General features: G+C 44.5%; 1 protein-coding gene across 1 annotated transcript in view; it reads right to left on the bottom strand.

Moving 5' to 3' along the window:
• The window catches only part of map7d1a (MAP7 domain containing 1a), a 52899-nt gene that overhangs the window by 20780 nt on the left and 15650 nt on the right, over window positions 1-16469 (bottom strand). Inside the window, 5 exon segments of the mRNA XM_048260546.1 lie at window positions 1442-1550; window positions 2960-3123; window positions 7049-7069; window positions 8226-8294; window positions 12952-13179. Of these exon segments, the coding sequence (XP_048116503.1) occupies window positions 1442-1550; window positions 2960-3123; window positions 7049-7069; window positions 8226-8294; window positions 12952-13179 (591 nt within the window).

Raw genomic sequence — 16469 nt, 5'->3', positions numbered from 1 at the left:
TAACATATAGCCTAGGGCAGTTCAAAGTCCTTGTGATATTAATGAAAGACTGCCACAAACAATGGAAAACCCAAGTATTTATATTATAAGGAAGTCTATTTTGTGGCCTCCTTATTATGGAAAAGGGAACATAACACACCTAGAAATAGCACGCCTGACAAACCTCAATCTAGAATCTGTGAAGGAGGAAGGGTTTTCATGTTTTACTTGAGGGACATAAGACCAATGTTTTCATTCTTTTTATAGACTGTATGAGAATGTGTGTGTGTGTGTGTGTGTGTGTGTGTGTGTGTGTGTGTGTGTGTGTGTGTGTGTGTGTGTGTGTGTGTGTGTGTGTGTGTGAGAGAGAGAGAGAAAGAAAGAAAATGGGGTCATTACCAAAAACATAATTAGAGAGCCCTCTAGTGGAAGTACAATCAATATTTAATCTTCTGTGACAGTGCATCCTTGCAGTGCCTACCTCAACGAGACCAGAGAAAGTAAGATTCGTACTCAGGGACAAGACAGGAGGTTCCTCTGTGGTCTGCTAGCCATGTTCTCTTTTCAGCTCCATTACTTACATATAGACTGGAACTAATATACAAGCTAAGAATAACCAATATCTCTGTGGACATCTGAGAAAACACACCCTGATCCCATTGTTTAGACAGCATATTTACGTATCTAATAGGCTTTGGCATGTGGTAAGACAACAAAAGAAATAGGATATCCCAGCACCGAAAATAAATAAAATAAATAAGATGTGTATACACCGGTATAGGCATCAAAAATTGGCCACAATGACTTCCAAAATACTGGGATATCAAATATCGAATACTGGAATATTGAACAATCCAATACTGTCCATCCCCAATATTAATGTATTATTTTTGACCACTGTCTCACATTTCTTAATTTAATTTCCTATCAAATAGTCTTCCTTATGTCAAATCCAATTAACTTCAAGTTCCTTTTCCTTTATACCTTATTTCTCCTGAAGAGGGTTTAGAAGAAATAGGTCAGAATTCAGTTCTCTTTAAATAAGAGCTGAGAGACAAAGACAAGGCTGTTGTAAGCAGCAATATTTTCCACTGGGAGTGGATGTGTTGTAAAACTAGTAGAAACACACTGAAATAGCTGTGCTAATTTAATGGGCTTGTAACTGTTGTTATTGATGGAACAATACCATTTAAAAAAGCTCTTAATGTGTGTTTGGGAGTTGGGAGCTACAGCTGCAAATATTATGTGCCAAATAAGTACATGTATGGGCTAATGGATGAGCACTGCATTCGGGTATAAGTCCATGCATATTTGAGGTGAAAAATGCAGCCATGACACACACAGACTGAAACTTTCATATAAAATCATTCACAAAATGATATAGTGTTTGTGTGTAGAGGTGTGATGATGCGCTTACATATCTGCTATCTCTGTGTGCGTGTTGGTGTTGTGGTGTACTCACTCTCTTTCTGGCTGTTGCCGTGGAGAGCCCCGCCCCAGGATCCCCTCTGCTGTCGGATCTCGGCCCACGTCTTCTTGGTGGATCTATGGATGGCGGCTTCATATTTCTCCTGATAAAAGGCACCACAAAAACAAGCAGACTTCATGAAACCCTCAGACACATGAAAATCCTCTGAGAGCTCCATACTTCTCCAAAAGCAAATGGCAAACACCACACGGGCAAACCTGTTGAAATCCTCTCCCATAAACAAATAACACTTGTCCGTCCCAAGCCTCTCGGAGATGTGCAACTTGTACTGAGGGATAGGGAAGAGAAAACCCACTTCAACCCACACTACAAAGACTACAGTCAGGAGAGAAAAGAGCACTCCATATATGAGGCAAAGCCCAGAGATTATGTGTGCATTGAATACATTCTCAAGTATGCACAAAAAAGAAGAGAGAGAGAGAGAGAGAGAGAGAGAGAGAGAGAGAGAGAGAGAGAGAGAGAGAGAGAATGAGAGAGAGAGGGAGAGGGAGAGGGAGAGGGAGAGGGAGAGAGAGAGAGAGAGAAGGAGGCTTGCATATTGATCTGACAAAGAGAAAAATAGGCTGGCAGGTAGGGAGCTGGTACATCATGGCCTACTTTCATTTGGGCCAGACCCATTTCATACACCATTGCTCACTGTGCTTGGGGGGGTGCCATCCGTGTGCAACAGAACTGCCGGTGACACAGCAGTTCTTTATGTTTGTCTCTCGCTGCACTTCATCCCTTTTCTCATGGCTTTTCCCTTCCTCTGTCTTTCCCCATCTCTGTCAGTGTCTCTCTCTGGCTCCCAATTCACTGTTTGTACATGGCGAACCCTTCTGACAATTTGTGTTTCTTTCTTGTTTTCATCATCCTTCCTTGTCAAATGCCTTTACCTCAGTGTAGAGACACTCTGGACACTGAGACGTGTGCACACTGAGGATCTTTTGATCTTTTGAGAACACTCTGGCTGACATTCAGAGATGAACTCTGGGAGTGAGTGGAGGCAAGCCACAATCACAAAGAGGAAAAGAGAGAGAGAGAGAGAGAGCCCTTTACTTTCCTACAGTTTCATAAGAAGTTCTCTATAGGTTTATTCTAGTGATTTCACCATGTGCTCAGTCTGAGCAGATTGGACTAAGACTACATTTTGGACTGATACTGAATACTACATTTTAGATCTTGTTTTACCATTTGCAATGAGTGAGTGTATACATTAAGAAGAATCCTCTAGCTTAAAATTACATTTGTCATTGTAAATTAAATGTACTTGCTACATGGGTCACGCTTAACTACTATCTGAGCTAAAAAGTTTTCAAAAACGAACAATTTTTTTCTAATTTCTTTTTTGCTAGGACAGATGAGGGTGAAGTAGGATATCTGAGGAGAAACCAGGCCAGGTGGCCAGCCTGGGGCTCCAGAGCTCCTTGGCACCTCCTCGGCCCCATTGGTGCTCAGTGCTCCCAGGTGGTGGTGGCGGTAATGTGGGTGTGGGTGGCAGCCAGGTCTCACCTTGTTCTTCACCAGCTTCTGCTTCTGTCGCTCCTCCAGGGCGGCGCGCCTCCTCTCGGCCTTCACGCGCTGCTCCTCCAGCCTCCGACGGCGCTCCTCCAGCTGCTGCTCCCGCAACTGCCGCGCCTTCTCCTCCTTCTCCAGCCACTGGGCCTTCTTAGCCGCTGGAGGGGGGGAGAGAGCAGGGACACAGGCAGGCAGAGAAAACAGAGAGAGAGAGAGAGAGAGAGAGAGAGAGAGAGAGAGAGAGAGAGAGAGAGAGAGAGAGAGAGAGAGAGAGAGAGAGAGAGAGAGAGAGAGAGAGAGAGAGAGAGAGAGAGAGAGAGAGAGATGAATTGTGGTTGTGCAATAGAAAGAAAGGGGGGAGAGAAAGGAGGCAATACAGACAGAAATTGTTTAAGAATCTAAAGGATACACATATTTCATAATCAGTCCTTCTCTGCCAACTTTCTTTGTTTCATAGGGTACTGACGACAATCTTTCCCCTTCCAGCACAGTCTGTGATGAAATATGTGTGCCTGAGCAACTTATAGGCAGCCAGACATTTTTAGTGTTGGCCATTTAGTGTAAGGTTATCTTTAGTCCGTTGGGACTACATTTCCAGACCCACAGCTGTGCTGATGGACATAATCCCCCATACATTATGATGCAGATTGGTCATGCTAGGTATAGGATATGCAATAGAAGACACATCTGTTGAAATAGATGCATTGGTGTTGTTCCTCTATGCCTAAGGTCCCTGCAGTTTACTGAGGCTATCTCCAGCTGATTCTGTATAAGCCCTTTACTCTCTGGGGATAATACTGCTTTGGCCTTAGCAAACATCTTTAGGAACATACTGGAGTGTACTTTTAAGGCTCTAGCCAATCCGCTGCACAAAGGCTCTTTTTTTGCCAGTATCTGGAAATGCAAAAGGAATTCCTTGAAACTGTATACAAAGAGGCATTGTACAGGTTATCTTAAGCTTCCTAGATTGACACGTAAATGCCCTAAAAGCGTAAACTTCCAGTGTCTACTTCAATGAACTGTCTGCTTTGATATGTCAAATAGCTAAATCTTCAGAGGCTTCCTGTGTATATGACAAGTGAGAAGGTAGAAACTCCTTGTTCGGCTCCAAATGCACGCGCTTAACACTGACTGCCCCCATGGCATTGGTGAATTAAAGTGATTCAATGCCTCTTGCCCATTCAATCTGCCTGGATTGCAATTAAAACTGGTACAGGGTACTGTGCTGAGGATGATGAGGTGATGAAGGTGTTTAGTGTGTGTTGGTGTGTGGGGGTGGGGGGCATTGAGGTCCCCTAGTGAGAAGGACTTCAGGCTGGTGCCATGTGAAATGAAACAGCTCTGTAGGGGACAACTTCATTTCAAGACATTTGGAGGAACTTTGCTTGACTTTTCCACTAAACAGTAATGGCCAAATGTTTTAGCAGTGGCAATATCTGTGTTTTGCTTAGTTTGCTGCTTCAGTGTTTTTCGGTTATTTTTTTACATTTTTCACATGTATACTGAAGATCAATTATTAGCATTTCAGCTGCATGTGTTTCTTTTAAGGCAACCACTGCTAACACAAGCAGACACATGATAACACACTCTCCCTCCTTTTATAGCAATCATTCTGCTCATATAATTCAATCAGAATGATAAAGAGTTACTTCAGCTGACGTGTTCACACTTTGCCTTGTGCTGATGATAACATTATACTGGAATGATATTAGCTCATCATTTATGCCCATGTCAAAATACAAGTCAAGTTAAAGTTCATTTTTATCACAGCTCTTTGCTCTTTGCAATGAATTACTGGTAATGTGCATCTGTAGACGACACAATAATCTAGTGACAATGTGAATTGCCATCAAGAAAATTGAAGTAGCTTGGTAAACATAACATTTTTGCCACTGCCAAAACCTCTGGCCACGACTGTAAATTAGGTAGGGTTAGGGTCTAGGTATGTTTTCTACAGAGGCCATGTGGATGAATTTGAAATGCAAAATCCTCTAGTTAGCTATGCAAAAGAGGTGCTTAATTAAGCAACTGCTGCAGCATCAATGCCCCCCGAATATACAGCAGGTCAGCTTCCCCCGGTGAGCCTATACTCTGCACCACAGGCGCTGGATCCCTGGATCCACGGGAGTCATTAAAAATCCATGTGCTGGGTCAGCCTTAGCGCCTCACTGCATCAACTATTCATGGCCCTGAAGACTGGCAGCCTGAGAGACTGAGGATGCGCGGAGACCAAAGACCAATCTGGTCTCACTGCTGAGGATGCTGCTGCTACTGTTGCACCATTGGAAAAATACTTCAAAATAAGGATTGGAAGGATTGGTCATTAAATTTAGGTCAGCCGATTTAGGACAAGAATGTGAAGAATGTTATTTGGATTGTATTGTGACTGTACAGTATAACTGGTTTTCCCCACCCTGATAAACACTTTCTTTACACAATCATTTGCTGTGCCTGTGAAAAAAGCAATATGAAGGAAGTGATGGAAGTGAGAGGGAAGTCAAGCTGTTATGAATTCTCAGAGGAGCCGGGTAGAAAAACACAGTAAGCACGCACACTATGCACAGCAGCACTGTAATTTCATTGCTCGGGAGAGGTCAATTGCAGCCAGTCGCCATTAAAACTGTTAAGATCGGCACGGCACATTTGCGGCTGTTTTTGCGTCTGGAGCCTTGACTGGTATTGCAGCTATGGGCCTCTGTGAGTCGTCCATGTGAGCGCAGCTGGTAATTTCTGGCTTTTAACCCTTAAAGGTGTACCTTCACACCAGTGTGACGGGAATGTTGGAAAATGTTCTAAAGCGTTCTAAAGAATAACTGGGTTCATTAAATTCAACATAGAATTGTTGCAGAACGGAATCTTATGTTCGAATGTTCAAAAACCCACACCTTTAATCAAGGGATAACGGCCGCCGAGGTGTCCTGTTATACGGAATTAATGGACGAGGGCGACATGCAAAGAACTCCCCAACGCACAGCGGAGTTGCCTTTGCCCAAGTCCATTAATTCTGTATAACAGGATACCTCGAAGGCTGTTATCCCGCTCATCACCCAGTAGCCACTAGGCAATAGTCATACCTTTATAGCACGCGGTTCCGTTTGAAAAGAAGCCGACTTGTTGTACAACTTTCTTTGGCCCTATAACAGCGATAGCATAGTTAGCTTGTTTACAGTTGATTCCATTGTTGCTTTCAGGCTCAACCATCGTCCTACTATGGTTGTTATAGTTACCATTCATAAGCATTGATATGGAACGGTGATTAAACTTTGTTTTACCAGATCTACTTCATAGGTGTCCTGTTATTCAGAATTAATATCCACCACACCAGCCAATCAGAAAATAATATTTCTTCTCTCCGGGTGATAAGGGTTAATTACACAGCCCTCTAGTACCAGGCGTCCAGGACCTAGTCCACCCGCCTAGGTGTGCTTTCCTCAAAGCTGTCATTTTATTACTCTAAATCCTTTTGGGGAGCATTAACTTAAACTAGCACACATCCACTGTGCAAGGTCTTATCCAATAAGAGGAAGTTGAGTCCAGGCCAAACTACTGTGGATGAGGTCAGAAGGTGAAGTTGAGGGCATCATTAAAAATGTCTAACAAACTAAATGAAACACAACGTCTTAACATGGACAGTTTAAGAGTGGGCATAAGCAAGCAAGTTATTAGTTATTAGAAAAACAACCCTTGCCAGTTTGGCCAAGACAGCATATATGTAATTTTCCAGAGACAAAATTTAAAGAGGAACTGAATGATTGACTGGCAGAGAAGATGAAACAGGCAAGGATGAGAACCACACTGTCCACATCCACAGTGGGGAAACAGAATGATCACATCCACAACATGGAGGACAAGCAGAACCAAAGAGCTAAGAATGCCCACGAACATTCTGGGCCCTTCGGTGGAATTGTAGCAGAAGTGACAAAATGCAATGGATTGCATGAAAGGAGATTTGAATCTGAGACAATTTGAATCAACGATTCCCCAAAGACACACACCACCACCACCACCACCACCACCACCACCACCCCCACCACCCCCACCACCACCACCACCACCACCAGACACACAGGCGTGGGGTCTTACCTTGTAGATGCTTACGGTCGTCTGGAAGGGGGTGAGAGAACAGACAGAGAGCGTGTGTCAATCATGCAAAGCACACCGTCACCGGCGAGTCGCCCCGGGTGGGGGATCGCTCGACACGTGAGGCACGGCACAGTCAACATTCAAGCAGTGAGACGGACCACACAGGCCATGGGTTGTCCCTTCCCAGAAGGGAGCCCAGCAGAAATGTCTGTTTTTGACGTTAACCTCAAATAGCTCAGTGGTTGCTTTCAATGACATCATCATTAGACTAAAACAAGAGATGGGCTGACATATACTGATAGCAAAAGGCTATTGCTAACAGTGCACAGGCCCATGAAGCCACAACATTTGCAAATCGGCTTTGGATAAAACTGCACTTGTTCAATTAGTGCACATTGAAAGGGCAGAGTCCACATCTTTTTGAATTTTCAATTTTTGCTGGAACTCTTTGCTGCAGACAGGGGTATTGATCTGTATTGGTGATGTGATATCATTCCTGGAGCAATTACTAAGCATGTCTCTTTTGAAGCAAAAAACACAGACATTAAGTTGTGACCATTTTCAGGTGACATTTTGTTAGGCATAGTAACAAAAAGCACAAGCCTTGCAGTGTTTGGTTAGTAATGGTTCACTAGACAGTAAGAAGCCGTCCTATCATTCACAGGTGACACACACTTGAACACTTGGTATATCTCTATATGTGGCACATAGATATGAGCTGAGTAAGTGCATCTTAGGACTGTTGTGGAGGAGACACACTCACACCAAGTCACACTCACACTGCCACCATATAGAGAGTAAGTACCAACGTGCACTCCTCATCGGCAGCCATGTGCATAAAGAAACAGCAGATAGAGACATGAGTTGTACCCAGAGCACATGGCAGGTTTGGTTAGATATGCACATGCAAAGTGACAGCAAAACGCCGAGCTCCACATGTTCCCTGAGGTTTTCAGCTCCAGTGGCAGCTTCTGTGGCAAAGGTCAACCATTCCTCTTTTCGCCCACCGTCACCATTGTTAGGGCCGCACAATGCCCCCATGGGGCTGCGGCCTCTCGAATAACACAGAGCCTAATTGGAGGTGAGGCCTAAGGGCTGCGACACACATACACACACACACAGTCCCCACCAGGAGGGGGCGATCTCGTCCTCCCGAGTGCACCCCACTGCTGCTTACCCAGATATTTAGCCCGCTCCTCTCGGCGCTCCTTCGCTTGTTTCTGTCGGTCTTCAGACTTCATCGCGTCTGTGGGGAGAGGGACAGAAAGAAACACATGAGGAGATGAAGAGGATGAGGAAGAGAGAGAGAGAGAGAGAGAGATACAGATACAGAGACACAGACAGGAAGTGAGAGAGTGATTAAGAAAGACAACAAGAGAGAGAGAGAGAGAGGGAGGGAGAGAGAGAGAGAAAGATAGATAGTATAAGTATAGTATATATACTTTTTTGATCCCGTGAGGGAAATTTGGTCTCTGCATTTAACCCAATCGGTGAATTAGTGAAACACAAACAGCACACAGTGAACACACAGTGAGGTGAAGCACACTAATCCCGGCGCAGTGAGCTCCCTGCTACAACGGCGGCGCTCGGGGAGCAGTGAGGGGTTAGGTGCCTTGCTCAAGGGCACTTCAGCCGTGGCCCACTGGTTATACAGATACAGAGATGCAGACAGGAAGAGTTAAGGTAACACAGAGAGAGTGATTAAGAAAGATAACGAGAGAGAGAGAGAGAGAGAGAGAGAGAGAGAGAGAGAGAGAGAGAGAGAGAGAGAGAGAGAGAGGTGAACGGAATGGAATGGGATGGAATGAGAGAGGTCATTGTGCGGCCGCAGTCTCGGCCGCGGCCACATCTGCAGCCTTCGTAAAGCCCTGGAACCTGGCAGCGTCCACTGGCAACCACAACAGGGCCGGCTCTCTCTCTCATCACTTCTCGTCTTACACAAAGGGCGCCGGGGGACTCACAGCTCATTTGCCACCAGTAAATAACCACCGACCAGCGGCAGCCACGGGGGTGGGATTGTGGAGCTAAACACCATTAGCATGCATGCAGCGCAACACAGCGCAGTCACACCTCCCTACTCTCAACATCTCCGCCGTCCATACGCAAGGGGCCAAAGAGGAAGGGGATTAAGTGGAATAAATGACCACTTCCCTTTGGGAGGTGGAGTGTTTCATCGGAGTGATCTTGGTCAAATGCCGAGATGGAAAAGATCTGAGTGTTTCCAATCCCAGCTCTGTTACGGCACACGAGCACTCAAAGCTTAATTTTTTTCTACTGACATATCAGAGCCTCTAAAAAAGACTTTCTATGAAGGATCATCAAATTCCAATTAAATACGTAAAAGGCTTAAAACTTCATTCAGACCAAATATGGCAAGAATTTAAAGTGAAGTCTGGGACATGGAGTGCTTTTGGATGGATAAGCAGAGACTGTTCTGCATGATTTGCAGGCCTAATTGTGTGTTATTCTGCAGTGTGCATGTGTGTATCATTGTGTGTTGGTGTATGTGTGTATCTGTGAATATGAGTGGATGCACATCCGTGCGTGTGTGCATCTGTGCATGTCTATGTGTGCACACATCTGTGAGTGTGTGTGTGTGTAAGAGCGTGCATGTCTATGTGTATACACATCTGTGTGTGTGTGTGTGTGTGTGTGTGTGTGTGTTTCAGTGCATGTATGTGTGTAAAGAGAAGCTGCACCCTTGTGTTTAGAGATCAGGCTCGTGTTTACACTCGCTCACACGTTGCTCTGATGACTCAGCTGTTCTATCACACAGCAGTAAATCTGCACCTCATCTCGCTGGCCAGCTCTCTTACGGTCACTGCGTGGCTCGCTAGTGCATTTGCACATTTTCAGTAGAACAGATCCCACTCGGACTGAGACCAGCTGGGGACCTGGGCCGGGTCCGGGCCATAAGTGAACCAGACAAAGGGCTACGGACTGCGAAGAACACGTCAGAGAGGCAATTATCACGGAAAAATTTAACCTTAGCAAAGAAAGTGGAACATGATGAAAAAGAACCTGATAGTACCCTGAAGTATTCTGAAAAACTGCTTCAGTGCTGTGGTTGGTTCAACAACAAAATGAAATGGATTGAAAACAGTTTGATTAATTCTAATAAATCACCCTTCAGTGGCCCTGTCAACACAACAGAAAAGTTAACTGGGCTGCATATTATTGCACAACCCAATTTTAGGCATTAAATCGGTCAGAATCCAACAGTGTTTTGTCTTTTCACTGTTCATTAACCCACTGCAATTACCGTCACTTAATAACTGAAGTCATTATCTTAGCACAAGCTAACACTTTAGTAAGCAGCTTACTCTTTATCCATTCAATCCGTAAAAGTCTGTGCATAGCAAGTCCCATGTGCAAGTTGCTAAAAGGCTACTTTAGAAAGCAGAACTCAATGCTGGGAGAGAAACAGAGAGAGAGAGAGAGAGAGAGAGAGAGAGAGAGAGAGAGAGAGAGAGAGAGAGAGAGAGAGAGAGAGGCCTTTGAATGACCTCTGACCTCTTACGAACAGACATGAGATATTTATATTGCTGGTAGCACTAAAAACTCTCTGTCTCGTGGGCCAGTGGGCGGCAGTCGGAGACGAGGAGCTTGTGTTCCTCTGCATGAGTCACTTGGCTCCTTCTCCGCTAGACAGAAAAAGACTCCAACTAACCCAGACAAATACCAGGGCAGAGAGTAGAGACACAGGCATACCAGCTAGATCAACATAACCTGGCACCACAGCACACATGAGACCCCCCCCCCACTCCAACACCACAACTCACTCTACCCTAGCTTAGCCCTACCCTGCAATCCACACAGCATAAACCAGCACACATGGACTGGACGATTTTTAACAACAAACCATAATAACATCATAACCATACTCCCAAACAAAGGAGCTCACCACACAAAGCCTGTGGACTTGCACAATGTCTTTAACTGTACATCTGTGGGAGAGGGCACAACAGTGAACTGGAGGCAACCCCTGTCAAGAGTAATGTGTACAGACATATTAATGTGCAATCCAATTTTGCCTGTACCTCCTGAGGTAATTGGGAGTGGCAGTCTGTTGCAGGCCCATGGTGTGAATGTTTAAACCAGTTAACCACCTAGTTACAACCAGTTTTGAGAGAGGATAGGAATCAACGAAAGAACAAAGGAAAGAAAGATCAAAGAAAAGATAAAAAGAAAGAAAGAAAGAAAGAAAGAAAGAAAAAACAAATGAAATGTCTAGACAGAACTGCATTTCAATTGGAGAGAGAAAAGATAAAAAATACTCATGGAAAGGGATCAATCTCTCCCCCATCAGGAAATCCAAGACATTCACTGCCACTCAAGCGTTAGCATATCTTTATAGCAACCACAACTAGCCCTACACCCTCGGGAAGACTGGCACAGTAGGAGATGACAGGCTGAGCGTTGTGGGATTTCCTCTCTTTCTAAAGTCCTGAGTGGGCTGCATCTAGCCACAAGACGTGTGGGTGGTGCCCTGCCAAACGCTTCCAGATGTCAGTTAAAGGCTGACACAAGGCACAACTCCACTCACCCCCACAACACACCTCCATAGCCCTCATCCGATTATTCATCAATTTCATGTACAGTAGCTTAACATTCGGTACGAATTGGAGATATTTTATCTGTACTGAGACTTAACTATCTTTCCTATGTGTCAAAATACACTTTGTTATCCAGTGGTTAGCATGTTTGCATACTGAATACGGTATGCCACATGTTATTGGCCTTTAAGTCTTTTGTTGAGAAAATCAGGACATGGATCAGAACTTGTTCAACAACAACTTGACAACAAACACGATTCAATTTGAATCAAAATACTTGAGATACAGTAAATCCCTATTCATTTCCCAGAGGCTGCTTTCAGCCTTTCCCTAGATGTAGCTAGAATCTGTAAACACGCCCATTTTCTTCACACTACAATGACACATTTCAGAACCTCAAGCAATGGATAAAGAGGAACAACGACTAAAGGGGAATTTAACGGCCCAAATCCTGGAACACATGTTTTTAGCTGTGACATGTGCCAGCCACCCAGCCAAGCAGCACAAGCAGGTTATTGTGATCTAGTTGTGGCACTGCGTGGGGCTTACCACAAGCCTTGGCAAGTTGGCACTACACACTGAAATGCGATGCCTGATTGTGTTTCACCACCTCTCCTCCCATAATGACCACCAATACGCCACTGGGCCTTGAAAAAGATCAGTGTCCAGCACTTACCACTGAAATGGATCATGTGCACCCGTTCGTACGGAAGCATTATCAGACTAATCTGATTCCAGGTGCACTGGCACTCGCACAAGCACACCTGTGCAACTCTTTGTGGTGAGAAATGCAAAGCTAATTGAACTGCTAGACAAAGCGCACAACCCTAAAAGCCTGTGATCTGTATTAGTAATCATGCCTGTGGGACTCCCAAATGGGCCCGAGATTGCACCTGTGGGGTAATGGCCCCCAGATAATGCCTAGCAGAAGCCATTTTACCCAAATGGAGACCAGGCACCATGTTGGCTTTCTGACTCTTTTGTTTACCCCCAGTCCTTCTAATCCAGCAGCGTGATTGTAACCACATTTGTCATGCCCTTTGTGTTTGCTGCCCACGGTAAAGTAGATTACAGGACCTCTAGTACTGGATGTCCGACTGGCCATGCACCATTTTCTAATGTTCATGTTGACAATAACATAGAAAATGGTTTACCTTGGTGGCGCAGCAGGCTACAATGCCCGTACCATGTACGGGTCCGAGTGCCCACGGGGACCCAGGTTCGAATCCGACCCGCGGTCATTTCCCGATTCCCACCCCATGGGACTTACTTACTTCCTGTCACTCTTCACAGTCCTGTCCAAGTAAAGGCAAAAAAGCCCAAAACATATACTAGAAAATGGTTTACCTTTATTGGGTCTGGGGCTAGAACTTGTTCTCCGTGTGGGTGTTGCTGGGGACATGGGAGATTTGGGGACACTGTCCGCTTTAGTGGGTGTACGTGCTCTCTGCTCGGCGTCCATCTTTGTTGGGGTGTGGGCTTTGAGTGGCGACTCTGTTTTCTGGGGGCTCTTCACGTCATCGCTGTCGTCCTTCTTCATGTTGGAGGAACTCTCCTCTGGTGCCATAATGGAAGCTGAAAGAAAAGAAAAGACAACAAACTAAGCGGAGGAATGAGCCAAAGACAACGTGTGGATTTCAACCTGCCAGACAACATGCCACAGCAACAGAGAAGAAAAGATACCAAAGCCTCTATGATTTCATCCCTTCTTTGATTTCCCTAAACGTGAGGCAAAGCTAGTTTCATGTGTTTTTTGTTGGTCATTGGCAAACGGCACAATTGGGTTTTCACATCTCTCTATCCAACTGTTCATCTTCAAATTTGTATTGTATCTGTCTGGCTGTGTGTGTGTGTGTGTGTGTGTGTGGCCACAAGGCTATGTAATGCATCAAGAAATCTGTACTGAACTACTGCTGCCAGCTCCAGAGCTGCCCTTCATGTACATATCAGGTACTGTACCCAATACAAAGTTCACCTGTTACTCCTTTTATTCTGCAGTCTAGTTAATGGAGCTTATTATTCGAAATTTGCTCCCACAACATACTACACTGGAGTCTGAAACCAGTGTAAGAGTGGGTACAGTATCATACCCACATACCCCCCGGGACGAACAACTTTTAGGGAAATGACTCCACTCCAGACATTTCGATAATATTGAGTGGTTCTAGAGTGACTTGGCAGGCGACTAGAACAGGGTGTTTGTGCTGGTGGCCCAGGATTTCACAGGGCAGGAAAGAATTGATTTGGCCAAATGGAAAAAGAGAGAAGCTTGGCAGAGCCTGCATTACACATTGTGTGCAGTACTTCAGACAGGCTGTGTTGTCTGAGAGACAGGCCGCTTGAGTCATCGGAGTCAAGTCTTGCTTGTACCCCTACTGCGGTCTGCATCAGCCTACTCTGATGCTACTTGCTGCTCTCTGCAGTTCAATGTGTGCAGCCATGTAAAAAGTACACATAACCGAATACAACCAGTGCCAGAGCTGACAAAATAAAACAGTCTTACTTCACAGACATATCGAGTAAACAAGGATGAGTTTAACATGCTGGCACTTCCACAGACACAGGCAAGTTTATGGCCGGTCATCTGGTTACACAGACAGGGACTACAGAGAGAGCCAGTGTGATCACCAGTCAGCCACTGCTGATAAGAACCTCATCTGGACCAGAGTCCTTGGGCAAACAGTGCGCGTTCCTCGTGACGCACTGAGCAAAGATCACCTGAGAGGGAACGAACACAGTGCACTACAGCAGCACACGAGCACAGCTCCGCACATCCAGAGGGAGAGAGCGGCCGTGAGAAGCTGCTGGCCTGACCTCACACTCACACACTCAAATGCTCCAACAGACTCACACTCACACACTTGCACACGGACACACACACACTTGCACAAATAGACAGACACACACACTTACACACTTGCACACTCATACACATACACACACACGCACGCACACACACACTTGCATATACACACACACAGAGAGAGAGAGAGAGACATGAACACACATGAACACACAATCACACACACATACACTCTGTCCCAGATAGCTTGAGCATTCCTCAGGGGGCCACTACCACATCCTGTTTCTCCAGCTGAGATGAGACAGCTGAGACGTTTACACCTTAGAGTGTCTATTCAGCTGCCGGCCAGGCATAATGGTGGCCCTGGCAGTCTGAACAATCTCTGTGCACGCACAAAAACACAAATTATCCCTGAGAGGACTAAAGTGAATATAGGGGAGGAGAAGGGCTGGGTACAGTTATACAGGCTTCATGACTCATACTTGGCAGTCATGGCGTGTGCCATGCCAGTGAGATTGTGAGATTTGGGCCCACCCTACCCTCTAGGACCGATAACGATGTAAAGAAAATATTTGTTTTTGTTAGGTCTGCCTCATCACCTGTGTAATCTTACTGCAGGGTGAACCAATTTTATGCCAGTCCCAGAAGATGCACTACACAGCAGTGTGCATTTCACCTGCAGCAGCTAACCGGAGGAGGAAAAGAAATGTATATATTTCAATAATATTCATCAATAAAACATGTGACCAGGAGCTTTCTGAATTAAAATGAATAATTTAGGTAAAATTGACATCATTACAATGATGATTCTGTAATGAGAATCTCACTTATTTAATTCTTATACTCCCTAAAAAGTCCCGCCCCTCATAGCACACAATTCAAAACTACCCTGAACAACCTTTCTGTCCAAAAGTGACTCAATTTTGCTGCTCTGATTTCAGTGTCCCTTCAGTAACACACAGTGAGCTTTTCTGGGACACACAGCTCAGACACACAACTGTGACCTATGACCAAATGAACACTCTACTTCCACTCTAAGATATACTGTGAGCAGTTAGAGAGACAAGAGATAGGGAATCAATGAGAGCAAGTTGACCAAGTTTGCATTTAAACCACACCTGATTTGTTTAAAATTAACCTTTATTCACAATAACTGCATTGTTTTAATGGACATGTGCCAGTTGAGAGCTAATGTAAAATTATTAGCAAAGTTGCTTTCCAGAATCAAATCCAGTAAGAAAAACCGAGAAAGACACTTTTTTTGTGTAAAAGCCCCTACAGTGACCTACACGGTCAGATATGTTCAGTTTCACACAGCATTTAGCAACCAATGATTAGATTTGGCTCATTGGCGTCCATGAGAACCATGGTGGGGTCTTCCTTTATTTCTTTCGGGACTATTATTAGGACTTCCGAGGCAATTGAACGTGTGCCAGACATTCATAAGCGGCATTCAACACATCATGGTACTGTCTGCCATTAAGATAGAGGAGAGACCAATACAACAGAAGCATTGTAGTGTTTGAATGCTACCAACAGACATCTTATTTTTAGCCAACACATTACCTAAAGTGGGACAAATCTCATCGGTGCCTTGTGTGGCTGCTCGATTATGGCAAAAGTCATGTCACGGTCAACATTAATATCACGATTCTTTAACACGATTACAGAATGATTTTGGAAACATCATCCATTTTCTAAACTTAAGGGGATAACTGAATTAAATTGAATTTTAAATATATTTCAACTGAAAAACAAAGACAAAAATATCATGTATATAACAGGTAACACTGTAAACAACTCTACTGGATTTATAACTCAAGACAAAACAAAAACGTAATGCAGCAAAATAATCATTATATTTCAATTGTGACGTTTTCATAATCGTTGGAAATGTGCTGAGAATCAGGACAATCAAGTCCCACAATATGGAGGAGGCAAGCTGATATGAAAAAAACAAATTAGCACAGCTAACAAATTAGAGAGACAGAGCCATCAATTAGAGAGACAAAGAATGAATTAGAGAGAAAAGGCAGAGCGGGTTATCAAAACCTCAAAACTA

Source organism: Alosa alosa, chromosome 13 (genome assembly GCF_017589495.1).
Source record: "Alosa alosa isolate M-15738 ecotype Scorff River chromosome 13, AALO_Geno_1.1, whole genome shotgun sequence".
NCBI classification, from domain to species: Eukaryota; Metazoa; Chordata; class Actinopteri; order Clupeiformes; family Clupeidae; genus Alosa; species Alosa alosa.
This window is presented reverse-complemented; position numbering and strand designations above follow the sequence as displayed.